Source organism: Carassius gibelio, chromosome A12 (assembly GCF_023724105.1).
Source record: "Carassius gibelio isolate Cgi1373 ecotype wild population from Czech Republic chromosome A12, carGib1.2-hapl.c, whole genome shotgun sequence".
Lineage (NCBI taxonomy): Eukaryota > Metazoa > Chordata > Actinopteri > Cypriniformes > Cyprinidae > Carassius > Carassius gibelio.
The window spans coordinates 5,618,421-5,635,231 of NC_068382.1; the positions used below are offsets into that span (position 1 = coordinate 5,618,421).

At 35.6% G+C, this 16,811-nt stretch overlaps 1 protein-coding gene across 3 annotated transcripts; it reads right to left on the reverse strand.

The window, feature by feature from the left end:
* Positions 1–1,713: 1,713 nt before the first annotated feature.
* On the reverse strand, positions 1,714–13,887 carry tubgcp2 (tubulin, gamma complex associated protein 2). Of its 3 annotated transcripts, none has more exons than XM_052610885.1 (18): positions 13,745–13,887; positions 13,293–13,463; positions 13,088–13,216; positions 12,793–12,969; positions 12,061–12,220; positions 11,513–11,720; positions 10,321–10,520; positions 9,220–9,409; positions 8,804–8,949; positions 7,911–8,091; positions 6,401–6,581; positions 5,712–5,884; positions 5,343–5,471; positions 5,146–5,266; positions 4,445–4,588; positions 3,206–3,334; positions 2,225–2,370; positions 1,714–2,029 (listed from the first exon to the last, which is right to left on the reverse strand). In XM_052610885.1, the coding sequence occupies exons 2-18, from the start codon at positions 13,440–13,442 to the stop codon at positions 1,954–1,956; spliced, it is 2,640 nt and encodes an 879-aa protein (XP_052466845.1). In that variant the 5' UTR covers positions 13,443–13,463; positions 13,745–13,887; the 3' UTR covers positions 1,714–1,953. The 3 variants fall into 3 exon arrangements, with proteins under 3 accessions (XP_052466845.1, XP_052466848.1, XP_052466846.1); XM_052610888.1 differs by having other exon boundaries at positions 2,225–2,364; positions 3,203–3,334; XM_052610886.1 differs by having other exon boundaries at positions 13,293–13,483; positions 13,745–13,876.
* Positions 13,888–16,811: the final 2,924 nt, after the last annotated feature.

The following is a 16,811-nucleotide window of genomic DNA, read 5'->3' on the forward strand; positions in this document are numbered from 1 at the left end:
ATTATTTATTGCACGCTGAGCCAAATATAACAGAGTTACTGATTTCATTTGAAAGTTTAAGGGATGAGGGACAAGCGCCACCTAGCGGTGCATCGCACGAATCACATAGAGTCACACATAGCGTGCTGTGATGATCAAACAAATATAATTGGCATATTACAGGAGTGTGGATCTAGAAAATTATTTTTAGGGTGGCAACACCAAAGCAAACAAGCATTCAATCATCTATACTTAATCTATAGTATCATCTATATGCAACATCTATTCTACAATTAAAAACAAAATATAGCAACCAGTAGAAGTCATGAAGGTCCTAACACCAATTCCCAATGTGCATGATTGGACTTTTATAAAAAAAATAAAAATAAAATATTTATACAAATTGCATGACAAACTGGATGTCAAATTCAAATAAACGTGAAGATATCACTTGTAGCATGTATTTGAATCATTTATCCCAAGGCTAAACGTTCTTTAATTTTTATAATTTATAATGATGTATAATGTTTGGTTGTTTTATTATTTCACCACAATAGTAAATGTGTTTTTTTATCATTTATATTATTTCGAAAAAGACAAATAAAACTTTTTTTTTTCATTTTTAAATGGATAGCAATTTATTTAATCATTGGCAACTTGAAGATATTTAATAACTACTAAAAGTTATTTTCACTGTAAGTTTCATTTCACTGTACACTAATTATATAAAACCATACTGTCAGTACACCACACTCATACAAATCCACTAAATCTATGCATTTATTTGCATTCAAAGAGATATCGACGAATGGAAAAAGACTGGGATTAAAAGGTTTCTTATCCTGTCCCTCTCTAGTATGATTCTGGCTCCCTCTAATGGACAGTATTAAGATATCTTCATCTTTCAGTTGAAATTGCTGTTAGTTTAGAATTTAAGGCCTAACTGAAGGATCCTTTTTTCTATTACTGTTAAATCTTTATTTTTGTGAAAAAATAGTAATTCCAAATAAATCACAAATAATTAAAAACAGTGTTTTTTTAGTGTTCTAAATTTTTCTCAAGCATTTGTTAATAGAACTTCCATACATTTACCTAAATTTGTTTGTTTTGTGCTGGGCATGAATGAAGTCTGCATCAATGAGGACACTGAAGACACCTCTGCTGGAGTTTACAACAACATTATGCTTCTGATGAACCAGAGGATGCTGGTGTGGTCCTTGAAAGCATTAAAGGGATAGTATTTTTTATTTGTGCGATAAAAATCAATAAATCCAATACAATGCAGATCATGCATACACATAAATGAAGGAGTGAGCCAATTCAACATTCTCAATTAGAGTGATCTAATCCAATGTTGCTTAAAAAAAAAAAAAAAAAGTTTGATAAATCACCTGATCCTGATTTGCAAAACATGAGAGTTCAGGGTCCAGTTCCATTAACACGGCCACTTTGTTAAAACTAAGTTTGACTAGCTAGCAGTTAGCCAAGGGGTAATAAATCTTACTTTATAGAAGATTCAAATTAAACCAAGCTACATTTTTCTTAACCAAATGTAAAAAGTTATGACCAGTCTTGAAAAAAAACTATTCAAGACTAGTTTAAGCAGTTTATTGATTTTTTTTTTTTTTTGATGGGCTTCTTTGGCTTCATTTGGAACATAAGGCTCTTCTTCTCTTGTTATTGAAAATAAGTTGGAAAAAGTAATACAGTTGTGTTTAGAAAAAGAGTCAGGGAAAGAACAAAGCAACATTTTTCCTTTATTATATTGTTTTTTCAGTTCATTAAATTGGTGCGAGACCATTAAATACATTTCCAACAGAGATGAGAAAATGATCAAACAAGACTTAGTGACAAATTCTTAAGTGCTTTATGTTACAGCACCACGTAATATTACTACATATTTTGGTGAAAAGAGAGACAACAAATCAGCACACTGAACACTTTAAAAACAATTGAATGTTATAATGGACGATGCTACGCAGCAGTTTTCTGGCTCCGCTCAATGGCCATTTTCTCCAGTCTCTCCGTGTAGAAGCCATTGAAGTCCAGCCTATAAAAAGACATCTCATTATTCATAGCACCTCTGTTGAGAAGACTGAACTTTAATGAGGGTTGTATAAGCTCTTCAGAAGTCAAGATTTCAAAAGCACATTTCTATTGTCATTGCTCGGGCCAAGGTTAAATCGGAAAGCACTTATTTATGCCCGGAGGAAAATTTGAATGAAAGGCTCTTTCCACAGCCCACCTGTAGATGATGTTGATCATGCTGTGCTCACAGTCATTGGTGCTGTAAATGCTGAGCTTATCCAAAAGGTCCAGCAACAAGGTGCTGAAGTTACTGTCAAACTTGCTGATGGTGGCCTCGAACCCAGAGTCAGACTGGTCCACATGCTCAGTTAGGAACAGAGATTGAGAAAAATAGATGTCATAAAATATTATTATTATTTGTGTTTTTTAATCTTTTGACAGATTATGTTCAGTGATTACATATCCAGTTTTTAAAGTGCCTCTTTAGTTTCAGTATTGTAAAAGAATTTATTCAATGCCAACAGTCTCTTTCACACAGTAATACCAGTAAATTGCCGTAAAATTACTGGAATGACCTTACTGGTAAATACAAAAATGCCCTGTTCACACAGGCAACTACTCTCCGTCTTTTTATAAGTAAAGCACTATTCACACATTGGTTTAAAGTGACCTAGTACTTATGCCTATCTTATGCATTTAGCAGACACTTTTATCCAAAGCATTTTACAGTGCATTCAGGCTATACTTTTTTTTTTTTTAAATCAGTATGTGTGTTCCCTGGGAATCAAACCCACAACCTTTTGCGCTGCTAATGCAATGCTCTACCACTGAGCCACAGGAACATGTGACCTGAACCGTGAACTGACCTGTGACATCATTACCCAGAAATGACCTCTAAATGTCTGCACATCACGGTGTTGTATTTGTTAACAGGGTTAAATGCAGAGTAAATGCATGATCTGTCAGAATGACAGGACAAGAGCCATTGAATTCTGAATTTCAATGGCTCTGGATTGGCCTGAAGTAGACATCTGACACCAGTGTGTTCTGAACTTTATTCACACCGAGCAGATTACCTGTAATTTACTGGTAATGTTACAACTTCTCATAATGGTAAATTGCTGGAACGAATTTACATGATCTCTTAATGGTAATTTACCAGTAAAGTCTGTATGTGTGAATGGGGCTAATGACTCACTTTAGCAGCCAGTCTTTTTTTCTCTGCCTCCTTTGTCAGCTCAGCCGAGGCTGAAGAGTTCTCCATAGCTGCGTTCCCGAAAGTCAGCCGTTTCATCTCACTGTCTATCCTCATGCTATGAGTGAACCGCTGCCAAAACAATCAAAATATACACTCCAGTATGAGCATGACATAACAGGAAAGCTTCATTATGAAATAAAAGCAAACTTATGCATTTCACAACAAGCACAATCCCGTTATAGTGACCCCCAGAGACGAACAATAAACTGTATAATTTAATATAAAATATTAAAACACAATATATTCAATTTATGCAGTTTAATTATGTACTCTACTGTTCAAAATTTTGGGGACAGTCAATTTGAAAGATATTTATATAGATCACTACTGGTCAAATGTTTGGTATCAGAAAGATTTTTTTATGTTTTTTACAGGAGTTTCTAATGCTTATTAAGGCTGCATTTATTTGATAAAAAATAAAGGAAAAAATTGTATATTATGACTTTTTTTCTATTTCTATTTCTGTTATTCTATTTTAATATGCATTAAAATCTAATTTATTCCTGTGATCAAAGCTGAATTTTCAGCATCATTACTTCAGTGTCACATGATCCTTCAGAAATCATTCTAATATGCTGATTTATTATCAGTGCTGGAAACGGTTGTTCTGCTTAAAATTTGTTTGGAACCTGTGATACTTTTTTCCAGGATTCCTTGATGAATAAAAAGTGAACAAGAAGAGAATTCATTTAAAATAGAAATCTTTTCTAACAATATACATTACAGTTCAAAAGTTTGGGGTCAGTAAATTTGTATTCTTTCTTTTTTTGAAGGATGTGTTAAATTGTTAAGAAGTGATAGCAAAGATTTATATTTTTATTAAACACTGTTTTTGTTTTTGTGTTTATTAGTTTTTTTTACTTATATTCATCAAAGAATCCTGAAAAAAATTCCAAAGTTTCCAAAAACTATTTTGCAGCACAACTGTTGCCAACATTGATAATTCTAATAATATATCAGCATATTAGAATGATTTCTGAAAGGACCATGTAAAGCAAAGATTGGAGTAAATTGGAGTAAATTTAGCTTTACCACCACAGGAAGAAATTAAATTTTTAAATACATTAAAATAGAAAACGATTCACAATTTTACTCTTTTTGAGCAAATAAATGCATCCATTAGTGATCATAAGAGAATCCAAAACTCCACAATTGTCTCAATAATGTTTGTACTTTTACCTGCATGCAGTTAGTGAACATGACACAGACAGACATGAGCTTGGAGAAGATGCGGAGCAGCTCAGGGTTGGTGAGCATACAGTCCTTCAGACAGTTATCCAGGAAGCTGGTGTGATGACACAGCACATCATCAATGTTGGAAGCCTAAAAATACATAATTTAGCTTATTAGGAACACACAGTGAATTCATTTAAACTCTTTCTGTGCTCAACCAGATATACCTGTAGATTATTTCAATTATTTGAGAGAACCATGATCATTTTCCTTAAATTCAAACCTAATAATGGATTCAAAAAAGGAATTTAAATAGAATTATGTAAGCACTCCAGCATTATATATAAATATATGTACTAAATACATGTAAAATATATTACATATAATAAATATGTAAAATATAATATATTACATTTTATATATTTGTTCAGCTTTAAATGAAATAACATTTTATTAATTGTTATTATCATTATTTATCAAGAATTAATCAGCAACCAAAATTTCAGAATCATGATAGCAATATAATAAAGCAACTTATTAAGTTTAATTAGACAAAAGGATATTTGTGAATGAAAGTGTTGATAACTCTCTGAAAAATGAAAATAAATCTGATTTAAATCCATTATTATATAAAAAGAACTGCTTGTTCTGAACTCATAAGCCACAAATAACCATATAGCAGGTTTTTTTTTTTTTCATTGACTCACAGATTTCAGGTTGTTCTCCATGATGTGCCATGTGGGCTCATTAACCTCAAACATCATGTAGTACTGAATGTTCTGCACAAAGTTGAGCATCCGTTGTCTTAATGCAAAGGCAGCAGCAAACCTACAATATACAAGAGCTATTTAATAAGATGCTCAGCTGAAGATGCACAGTCTCAGGTCAAAATACACGGTCTCACCATTTCGCAGAGTGCAGTGAATATTGCTTCGATGCTTTATTGCTGATCCACACATTACAGAGCAGCCTCTCCACGTGCTTGCAGTAGAACATGTGCCTGAAGAGCATCTGGTATCTTGTCAGGGCTTTTCTGTACAACAGAGCATCGTATTAAAGGAGAAGTTCATTGTAAAGATGGTCACAATACTTTTCAGTAAAATCTCACAAGCAAAAAATGTCCATATGTCAATAGTGCTGCAATGTAATTGTGCAAGCAATAGTGTGTAACATGCAACATTTTGATGGTAAATAATGACAAAACTATTTCTTTAAGAAGCACGGGGACATGCTTGAAATAAAAGCTATACAGCCGTACAGAAAAGCTGAGTACCGGTTGATTATGAGTGAAAGTGGCCACTTGACAATGTAGTCAAAAGAGAAAGCCTCCAGGCCGCTAAGTGACACTTCTGTGGGCTCTGCATTAATGATGGCTTTCTCCTGCTTGGTGTCTATAGCGAGGACACGCAACAGCTGGGTGATAACATCATGGGGCATCAGGTCAATCTGGAAGACAACAATAATGTTAAATAATGCACACCATTTTCCATTCGTTAAGACTCTCATCCACCTTCCAAATGATACAACCATTTAGATTCGTGACTATTTTCACACATAAAATCTTATTATTATATTAGTGTTAATATTATTATAAAGAAACAATTAAATAAAGAAATATTACAACTTAAATATGTCACTGTAAAAAACTAAACAACTAATTAAGATGCTGATAATGAGCTGCTCATGTATAAACAAACACAATGTTGCGCTTCATTCTAAAATCTGAACCTAATAATTTTTTTTTACAGTAATTAAAAAGCAGCCTTTATGATTTGCAATAATCGTGATTCCAGCTTTATTTTGACCTGTCTTTAGGCAAGAGATGAAACTGAACAATTTGTTTTTCATTTGAATTTCTACTGCAAAAGCAACACCTGAAATCTAGACGGTTCTGCAGAATGCACTAACATACTGTACATAATACAAACTGTTACGGTTGATGTAATTGTCTAGAAGACAGACCTTTAAATCATCTTTGAAGGGGTCTGTGTTGGCAGTGCTCATCCTCAAGGCCAGCTCCAGCAGGGCCTCCAGCCGCGGGGGAATGATGTCATCAACCGGCTTCTTCAGTTCTTCCTCCGTTAGGTCCATGAAATGCACGAAAAAGTCTCCTTTATCCATTAAGAAGTAATGTTTGATTGACCTGTACCACAAAAAATTTAAGAAATAAGGTGATATTGAGATATTGAGTTCACAGTTGTTGAATAAAACCAATCTTTCTGATCACGGGTCTCCAAACTCAGTTCTGGAGGGCCAGGGTCCTGCTAAATTTAGTTTTGCAAGACCCGTTTTAGATTATAATTTGGGCTCTCAGTTGTGGGCTGTGAGCTTGTGATGAGAAAAAGATTTATCTATCTTTCAACATTAAATCAAGAGTCCACACAGCTGATAATATCATCATAGCAATTCACACGACTCCAGTCAATTCATTAACGGCAGTGAAGTGAAAAACTGCATGTTTTGATGTAGGTAACAAATCCATCTTAAAGGTGCTTTAACTTTAAATACTCACTCCTGGACAAAATCCAGTGACATTAATTTAGATATTTAGTTTAGATTAATTTATTTAGACATTTTCATTGGAGAAATCAATATTATGAATAGTAAACTTTATTTAGCCGGTAGCAAGTTTGAAGTTAGAAACAGGTTACAAACATCTTAAAGATGATTTTATTAGAAACACATGACATGACATGGGTGAACTACACCTTTAAATCTGTTCATCATATAAGACAATCCTGTCTCTTCAGAAGATTTGAATAAACTCATTCAATTCATATGTTTACTATGTCTTTACAATTCTTTGAAATAGTCAAAGATAAGAATACATGGACTTGAAATGTTTTGAACAAATGAAAGTCTTGTATTTGGAATGACATGAGGGTGAGTAAGTGATGTCAGAAGTTAAATTACACACCCACGGCCTGCTGGAGTTCTAACATAGAAATCATGATCCTAACCTTTATCTCCATGAGGAAATCTCAGTTGGCCAGACAGTGATTCATCTTTTCTGATTCATTAAAATATTGGTGTCTGGAACACTGAGAGCTGTCAAAAGGTTAGCTTAAAGATGTGCTACAAATGAAGAGTGCTCATAAACGGCACCATTGGCTCAGATTATTCACTCACATACCTGACAGCTGATTATTATGTCAGACTCTCAGTGAGCCAAGAACGGTTACCATGTTATCATGTATACTTACTGAAAGCAATAAAATTGTATTGTATTATATTACATGTTACTACATCCATTTTTTGCATTTCTTTCTTCCTAATAACAACATATTTTTGTACATTTAAGCTGACATTTGATTTTTTGTTTATTAGGGTCTAAATACATTTAAACACTGACACACACATTTTCTGTGAAATGACATTGAAACAATGGGTTTTGTTAAAAGCGCTTGAACTGATTTGAGATTTCTGTTGAAAAACTGCAAGAATAAAACAATTTCAAACATTCAAGTTTTACCTCAGGCGTGAAACGAGCTCCTTTTCCTCCATCAAGAAGTCAAGTAGAACCTTACTGGCGTAGTAATATGATTTTTCGATCTGCTCCACATACGCTCTCTCTTTAAGCGTGTAGAGAACCTCTTTGGCATCTGGACAGGTCACGTCACGGCCGCACTCTCGCACAACATTCAGATACTTGCCTGAAATGAGAAAGAAGTTAGGACTGGTTATGAAATGAATGCATTTAGCCACCGTGTTCTTTCGAGCTGGGCATTAAAATTATTACAAAGTAGGGCTGCACGATATTGGGAAAAAATGACATTGCGATATTTTATTTTTCTGCGATATATATCGTGATATGAAATCAAATTTTTTCTTACAAACAAAAATGGGGTGAGCAGATTTACAATCTCATTTTAAATGATTTAAACATCGACACCATCATGTCAATTGATTAATATGCGTGAGGGAGAGAGAGCAAGACAGCGTTGTTTGTAGCGCTCTCTCTCTCTCTCTCTCCATCTGTCTCTTGCGCACGCACACACGCTCTCTCTCACGCTATCTCTTTCGCGCGCGCTCGCTCTCTCTCTCTCACGCTCTCTGCGAATCACATTCGTCAAGGGCCGGGGAGCAGCTGGCCCGTACAGTTAATGAATAATGGATCGACTACGACAGCCTACATCGCACATCCTGCGATGTGACTATCGTGGATTCGTACATCGCGATATCGATGATTAAACGACACATCGTGCAGCCCTATTAGAAAGTTTAGAAATTTAAACATGTTTAATATTTAACTCCTGCTTTCTAGTAGCATCTTATGTATCCTATGCTATATACTCTCTACATAAGCAGCTGACTTCTATTGATGCTTAATTACAAAAAACTTTCAGAGTTTCATGAATGCCTCACCTGTGTTTAATATCTTATCTGCCATTTTCTGAAGGAACGATGGGATCCTGTGCTGGACAATAGTGTATCTCTGATCCCAGTATTTGTCATTATAATCCTCCTGAATCTTCTCTTTTTGCAGCTCGTGCTCCTCAACCATGAATTCACTTAAAAAAAAAAAAAAACAGTATTAGCGTACATATATGAAATATAAATGTATGAATATACAACATATAGACATATAAACATAATATAAATTAAATACAACTTCAAAAAGTGGCACTTCAAACATAGCTTATTAATGTCCTTTAATGTGTCTGGAAATACTCAATTTCGTTTAAGAGAAATTCATGCTGAAAAGCTAAATATTATTACCAGCAAAAAAAAAAAAATCTAATTTCAAAAGCATCCACAAAAGGATACCAAACACATTCCACCTGTATGGGTCTTTAATGATGCCCCTATAGATCCACTTTTCAAGTATTTCGAAGTAGGGGACGCTGGCTGCTTTGGTCAGATAGAGGCAGAGCTCTTGAGCCTGGCTGTCTCCGGTGTAATTGAAGGTACGATCATGAAGCAGGCTGAGGGTCGAGCCGCCCATACACTCACCCTTGTCAACAGAAGTGGCTACATGAAAGAGACCAGGGAGAAAGTGCATTAGCATGAGCATGTCAACAATGTCAGCGCTATGTACGGGTGAAGGGAACCCCGCTGAAACACCATTACTACAAAGGGCCTCTTTAGAAATACAAATGTTTGCTCTGGCGCTGACTCTCTGTGAACAATAAAACATGCTTGTCCTAACAACAACCTAGAAACATGCTACATGATGCTAAAAACATGTTGAATCTACTAGCAAGATGCTCAGAAGTATTAGAAACAAGCTAGCAACAATGATAAAATGTTGACAATGTGCTAAAGCATGCTAACAGCATTAAAAAATTCTATAACATGTTAGATACATGATAGCAACATCCTAAAACATGCTGCCACAATGCTAAAACATGTTAGAAGCATGTTAGCAATTGGCTAAAAAGTGCTACCAACATGCAAAACCATTTTAGTTTTAGAAACCGGTTGATGGCTCCCTAACAATTGTGCAGAAACAGAATAATAATTCATTGTATTTGCAAGCATCATGTTAAAGCATGCTAGACACATTAGCAACATGCTAACAATGTAAAAAAAACAACATTCAAACACATTTCTAAATCATGCCATCAGTGCCTAGCTTGCTATCTGAATGCTTTTAATACTACATCTATGTAACTATCAGAGCTTATTTAAACTTTCAGATAAGGCTTTGTCAAACCCACATTAATATTTGTCCTGACAAACTTCTCTTGTGGTGCAGAAGGCTGTTGCAACTAATAAAGTTCAAGAATTAAGAACCAACTATCAATAAATATGAAATAAATACTTTGGCTCAAAGTATATTTTCACAACCACTGTCAAAATTAACTTATTAGTCCCGCTAGCACATCCAAAATGCCAAGTGCTGCTCTTATAAGAGTAACCACATGTTTTGACAGCTTTACCGATGGAGGCCAGGATTTCCATGGTACGCATGGTGGGCTGTATGTAGAACCAGAGCTTCTGCAGGGACAGCGTGCCCTGTCTGTGCAGATGCTCCAGCTGGGTCACCAGGATCAGATATTCCTTCATCAGAGTCCTCATGGCTGCAGTCAAGGCATGATTCACTTGACCGTACTCAAATGACGTTTTCTCCTCTGTGAAGCTGGACATAGAGCATTCAAATTTCTTGCATGAAACATATAAGAGTCTCAGATAACATGTGAGCAAACCAGGCAAAATGAAATATCAATGCTTTTCATAAAATTATTTTACAGGGGCAATGATTTGATTTGCAACCAGGGTTCGAAATTAAGACTGCCGACCCACCGGATGCAGATGAAAAACTGACCTTGCCAGCCAATTTGGCAGGTTATAAACCATAAATTATATCCTCCAATCAGGAGCCTCCACCATTACAAAAAAAAAAAGAAATGTCTTTAAAAGTTCAAACATATTTTCTTCTATGTATAGTGTACATACACAAGCTAAATAACAGCTGTTCGCTCTCAAGAAAAAAATACTATAGTAATTTATAGTAAATACTATAGTGCTTTTGAACCATACTATAGTAAAGCACTTGAATTAATTTTCTGTGGTAAATCTATAGTTGCTCTGGTAATATAACATTTAAAGCAATATAAACAAGTTACTTTACCCAATGCTGTACTAAGATTTCTACAACTATAGGGTATATTATTCTACAATACATTACAGATTAATGTAGTAAAAACTAAAGTAAACTACAGTATTTATTACAGTTTATCAGTTCACTATAGTTAATACTACACTGTGCATTCATTAAAAATAAATGTTGTAAATACTATAATATATACAGAACAATACACTTTACTATAGGATGGTTCAAAAACACTATAGTAATTATTGTAAATGACAATCCTATTTTTTCATGTGGGACTTTAATGTTGTAAAACTGAAATCCATTCAATGATTCAGAATCAGATTTATTAACAAATGCATTTTAAATCTAAGCAGTGGTTTTGATCATCTGGACTATTTCTGATGGTTTTTTTTTTGTCTTGTAGGTTGTTAACTTCAGAATTGTAGAAGCCAAAATCAAGGAACTAATTAATTTCAAACCCTGATAATGTAAACACGTGACAAATATCACTATTGAATTTCAAACTGTTCACTGACCGTGTGATTGTGGAGTAACAAGACGCCACCGGTAATATCCGGTTGACCAGCTCTTTGATGGACATGTCGAGGGAAGGATCTACTATGAAAGAGCGGCTCTGTCTGCCGAGCACAGGCTGAGCTGTGATGTCTCTCCCATCCACACCAATCAGCACATACAGCAGGTCCTCAACCAGAGCTTGTTCCTGTGCAGCCAGCGGCATTGTACCTATAATTACACATGTTTAGGTCACTATTAAATAATAAATTGACAGCTCAGTTTTTTTGTGTGTAAATTTAAGTGCACATGCACATCTTATTCATTTATTTTTTATTCACCTGTAATCTTCATAATCTTTAGTTAATAAAAAAAAAAACTTAATAACAACCCATCATAACTTTCAATCACATATATAACCAGATTTGGCATCTACTGCTCCTTCATTTAAAGTATAGTTGAAATATATTTGTTTATAATCTCGCATCAAATTGAATAACTTGCTCTAGCTCTGTAACTATTCCCTATTCATCTAAGGCTCTGATTTTGAAAAACCCTGCTACATACATACCAATAGCCACTACAGGATCTCCCACAGGGGTGGGGCTAGTGACGAAATCGCCAATCAGCGCAGGCCGGTCATACACCCAGTTCGGAAACACAGGGTTCGGCTGAGTGGGGTTCTTCTTGTTATGTCGGTCTCTCAGCATTTTACGGATGACCTCAGACGACTGTGGGTGAAAACAAAATGATGGACCATACAGAATTCAGGACTGACTTAATAAATGTTCCTCTGGCTCAGTGGTAGAGCATTGCGTTAGCAGCACAAAAAGTTGTGGGTTCGATTCCCAGGGAACACGTGCTTGGTTAAAAATGTTAGCATGAATGCATTGTGAGTCGCTTTGGATAACAGCGTCTGCTAAATGCATTAGTTTAATTAAATTTATCTTTAAAAAATGTAAATGTAAATCATGCTCATTAATGAATGCAAAAAATATCAGTGTAAACTGGGTTCCAAATTATTATGCAAAAAACATATCAGTAAGATTTCAATTTACAAAAGTTTTACAAAATAAATGCTTTATCCCTTCGTGTATGGCGTATTTGTGGGTGTATGTTGGCATCTGTATTTATATGTTGTCACTAGTTGACTTTGTGCTTACTGCCTAGTGCCTATGGATATGAATTAGCAATGGTGCAATAAATATAAAAACAAATTATTTTATACTGACGTTCATCAGTGTGTATTGTCCTTATAAAATAAACAAATAGATTATCATCACTTTCCATTTCCTCTTACTACCTGAGGAACATTGGAGCTGGCCGTGACATTTCCCAGCTTCTTCCGCAATTCCTCCAGTTCTTGCATGGACATTTTGCTGCTGGTTGCAGGAATGCTGTATGACGTGGTGGTGCTGGTTGCTGCATTTGCAGACATTTCCGATCTCTCTTTTGCATTCTGCTGCAAGAACTTCAAAGTCTGAAGAGCACAAGCATGTTCATGATTCTCATAAATCCCCAATATAAAAATAAATAATGTAGACACATTTAGGAATGATGTGAATTTCTTGTTTGGAAATGAGTATCATTAAACCTACCTCTTTATCCTCAGTGAGTTTGGAAAGCAAATACACCAGTGGATCAAGGTTGCGTACATTCTTTGACTTCAGTTCGTCATATTTCCTTAAGAAGTCTTCTGGTGTTTTGGAGTGTTCTGCCATCTTGACCTGTAAGTCATGGTAAATGAGTCTCCTGCATTCAGAACACATGTAATGGGAGATAAAACACACTATGTCTGTTTACCTTAGCACTGTGTGCAGATACTGTCGTGGTAACATAAGGAGTCCTGTTCTTCTGCAGCAAATCAATGTACACCTCAGCACCATCTCCTCCTCGGACATTAAGAAGCCCGAGGAGTTCATTAACATCATGATGGATCCTGAATTCACTCATGTCTTCAGATGAAATCAGAAGCTGAAATCAGAAAGCGTCGTCTGAGAAACGAGAGCAAGCTCCACGAATGAATAAATAAATAACAACCATAGATCTAGAGAGATCAGATGAACATAAAAACCACGAATATTCTATAAGCCCAAGTGACAGTAAAAAAAACCTCCGCGGATTTGTTATTATTTATGTAAAGTTATAGCTAACGCTAGCCATCGCCCCACTTGCATTTAACGTTATAGATATTGCACGATAAAATAAAACGTAACGTTACGGTTGAACTATAATTATAGACTTTGTTATTTTACCTAGTAGAAGTCTAACTAGTCCGTCTGAATAAGTCGAACCGCATCTGTTGATAAAACACCGGGGAATCCGACAAAAACACCAAACTAATAGGAAGTCAGAAACTGTACATTTGTAAATGTCCGCCAAAATGCATTTTTTCAAAATAAAAGACCTTTCCTTTTAACCATCATAATAGTATAAACGAGAATCTATTTTACATTTTTCTTTCTTATATATACAATTTCCAAGTGATTATTTGTTACATTTATAACATGTTTTGATTTAGATTTGTTTAATAACAGTACTAATACCACTCAGGGACGAATTAACGCACGGGACGTAGATATTTCGTAGTTACTTCCGAAATACTGTTCCTCCAGGAACGCGATCTCAACCGTGCCCCCCTCAGGATTATATATATATATATGTGTGTGTGTGTGTGTGTGTGTGTGTGTGTGTGTGTGTGTGTGTGTGTTTGTGTGTGTGTGTGTGTATGTGAGTGATACGATTAGAACGTCCAGTGCGGCACAGCATCAGAACAGGTAAAATATACATTTCACAGTATAAACAGCTTCAATTATTATAATGGGAGTTGTTGAGAGTTCTTGAACTCTGTCTAGACTCAAGTTAATATTCTTTGATAATGCAAATATTCTTTGCTCACTTTATGTAGCAATGAAAGTGTTATAATTAGTTACTTAACAATGTTTTTATTAAATGTAGTTAAGTACAAAGTCAGTCGATTAAAAAATATTATTTGACATGATACCTATATCTACTTGTACAATTAAAAGACAGGTTTTATGCATAGGCTAGGGCGAAGTCAGCTAAAATTTGGTAAATTACTTAATACCATCAAATAAGCTATGCATGAGATCAAATTTTTTTTCAATTAGCATGGGTCTCTTAAATATATATAGGCCTATATATATTTTAAATGTGAAAGTATAATTATTTTAGAATTATGAGAAGGCACCTTCTTGAGCCTTGGCACAACATTCAGGAAATATGGGCCAACTCTTCAGTTACAATGGGCTAGGTAATTTTGGCTGAAATAATTGTATTTTTAATAGTAAATTTACACTATTGTCTATTTAGTGTGCCATTGCAACAACACCATGAATTTAAATTTACATGTAAATTTTAAATTTATGCATTTAGTAGACAGCGACTTACGGTGCATTCAGGCTATCAATTGTTACCATGTGTTCCTGGGGAATCGAACCCCCAACCTTGCACTTGATCGCTCAATGCGATACCAGTTGATCTACAGGAACACTAATAGTTCAATGAATTTGTTTCATTAAATAGCAAGTTGAACCAATACTTCATTAAGCAATGCAATTAAAAATGAACTGATCATGTTGTATAGGCCTATGTGTGTTTCAGTGCACTGGTGTCTTTTGTGTGCATGTATTAGTATGATAATCAAAAGCTTTTTTAACATTTTGTTAAAGATTAGGACATATTTGACAAACAAAAACACTTTAATATTTCCTATTCTGTATGTCTTAACATTGCACCTATTCAGGCAAGTTAAAATCAAAGTTTTGTTTTTAAATGAAGCTTGTTTTATTTGAAAGAGCCTGTCAAAACCTTGTTCATTAAAGGTGCCATATGCAGAAATTGAGGTAAAAATATCCATAACATGACGTACACTCATCAAAAGAATAAGAAGAAATAAGGGCGATGATGTCATAAAAAAAATGTCAAGTTATAGTGCTGCAGAGATATCAACCTTAATTAGCATTAGCATTACTAGCCCCGGCCCGACAGGTGTTGTAATACCAGTTTCGGCCGTGGGAGGTGGTATGCGGGCAACATAACCACCAGCCAACCTACAATACACGGATAACTCGCATGGCTTGTGGGCGTGTACTTGAACCTGATGTCAATCATGTGGAAAGTACAGCCCACTACTTTCAGTTCAGAGATGAGAGCGGAAGGATAGCTGAAGCCCTTGGCAAGAGACCAACACCCGCTACAGGGAAACAACCGCGCTCGGAATCACAAATCAAATCCGATAAGAATACCAGAGTAAACATCGGCACTGCTTTTAATCGCTGGAGACAACTGATGGACCTGAAAGAAATGAGGTTCGACTCCGAACTTGCAAGTTAGATGCTGTTAGTATTTCGCTAGAAGTTTGTTTTATATGTTTGTGTATTTGTTTTCGGGAAGTTATAACATAGAAATGTATCGAAGGCTGTTCGATAAACGTGCTAATGTTAGCGATGGCTAACCGTAGCTGCGTTTGATAATTAGCTAGCTATAACTTAACGTTACCCATTTTATTATATAGGGCTGTGCATGTCTTTACTCATGCACATCTCATCAGTAAAGACGCTCCTGTAATTAGGAGTATATCTCCAGCACGTGTGTTCAGATCAGGATTGCCAGGTTTTCACAACAAATCCTGCCCAGTTGCTTCTCAAAACTAGCCCAATCTCGCTTCCAGAAGGTTCCCCGATAAAACATTGCTTTCCCGGGGTTAAAATATAGGTTTTTTAGCAGGGTTGCCTTGGTATAATTCGCATTTTAGGGGCTAAATATCACGTTATTTGTATTGGGGTCGCTGTGACCAGCGGACATTAAAAACAACCACCACAGACTTGGCAACACTGGTTGGCATTTACTACACAGCCGTAATTCACTGACAATCTACACAACATCGATGTTAAAATCGCAGGCGATTCTTTGTCGATTTTGAAAGCAATTTTGTGTTAGTTGTCGGAAGACTAAGGCTCTGTGCAGTAACCGCCGCTCCACCTGAAACAGTGTTGCCAAGTCTGCGGTTGTTTTTCATGTCCGCGGTTTGAAGCAATCCCAATACCAATAACGTGATATTTAGCCCCTAAAATGCTATTTTTCCCAGGGAAACCCTTCCCCAAAATTTATATTTTAACCCCTGGAAGCAAGTTTTATCGCGGAACCTCCCGGAAACGCGATTGGGCTAGTTTTGGACTAGTTTTAAGAAGCAACTGGGCAGGATTTGTTGTGAAAACCTGGCAACCCTGATCTGAATGCACATGCTGGAGATATACTTCTAATTACAGGAGCGTCTTTACTGATGAGAGATGCATGGAA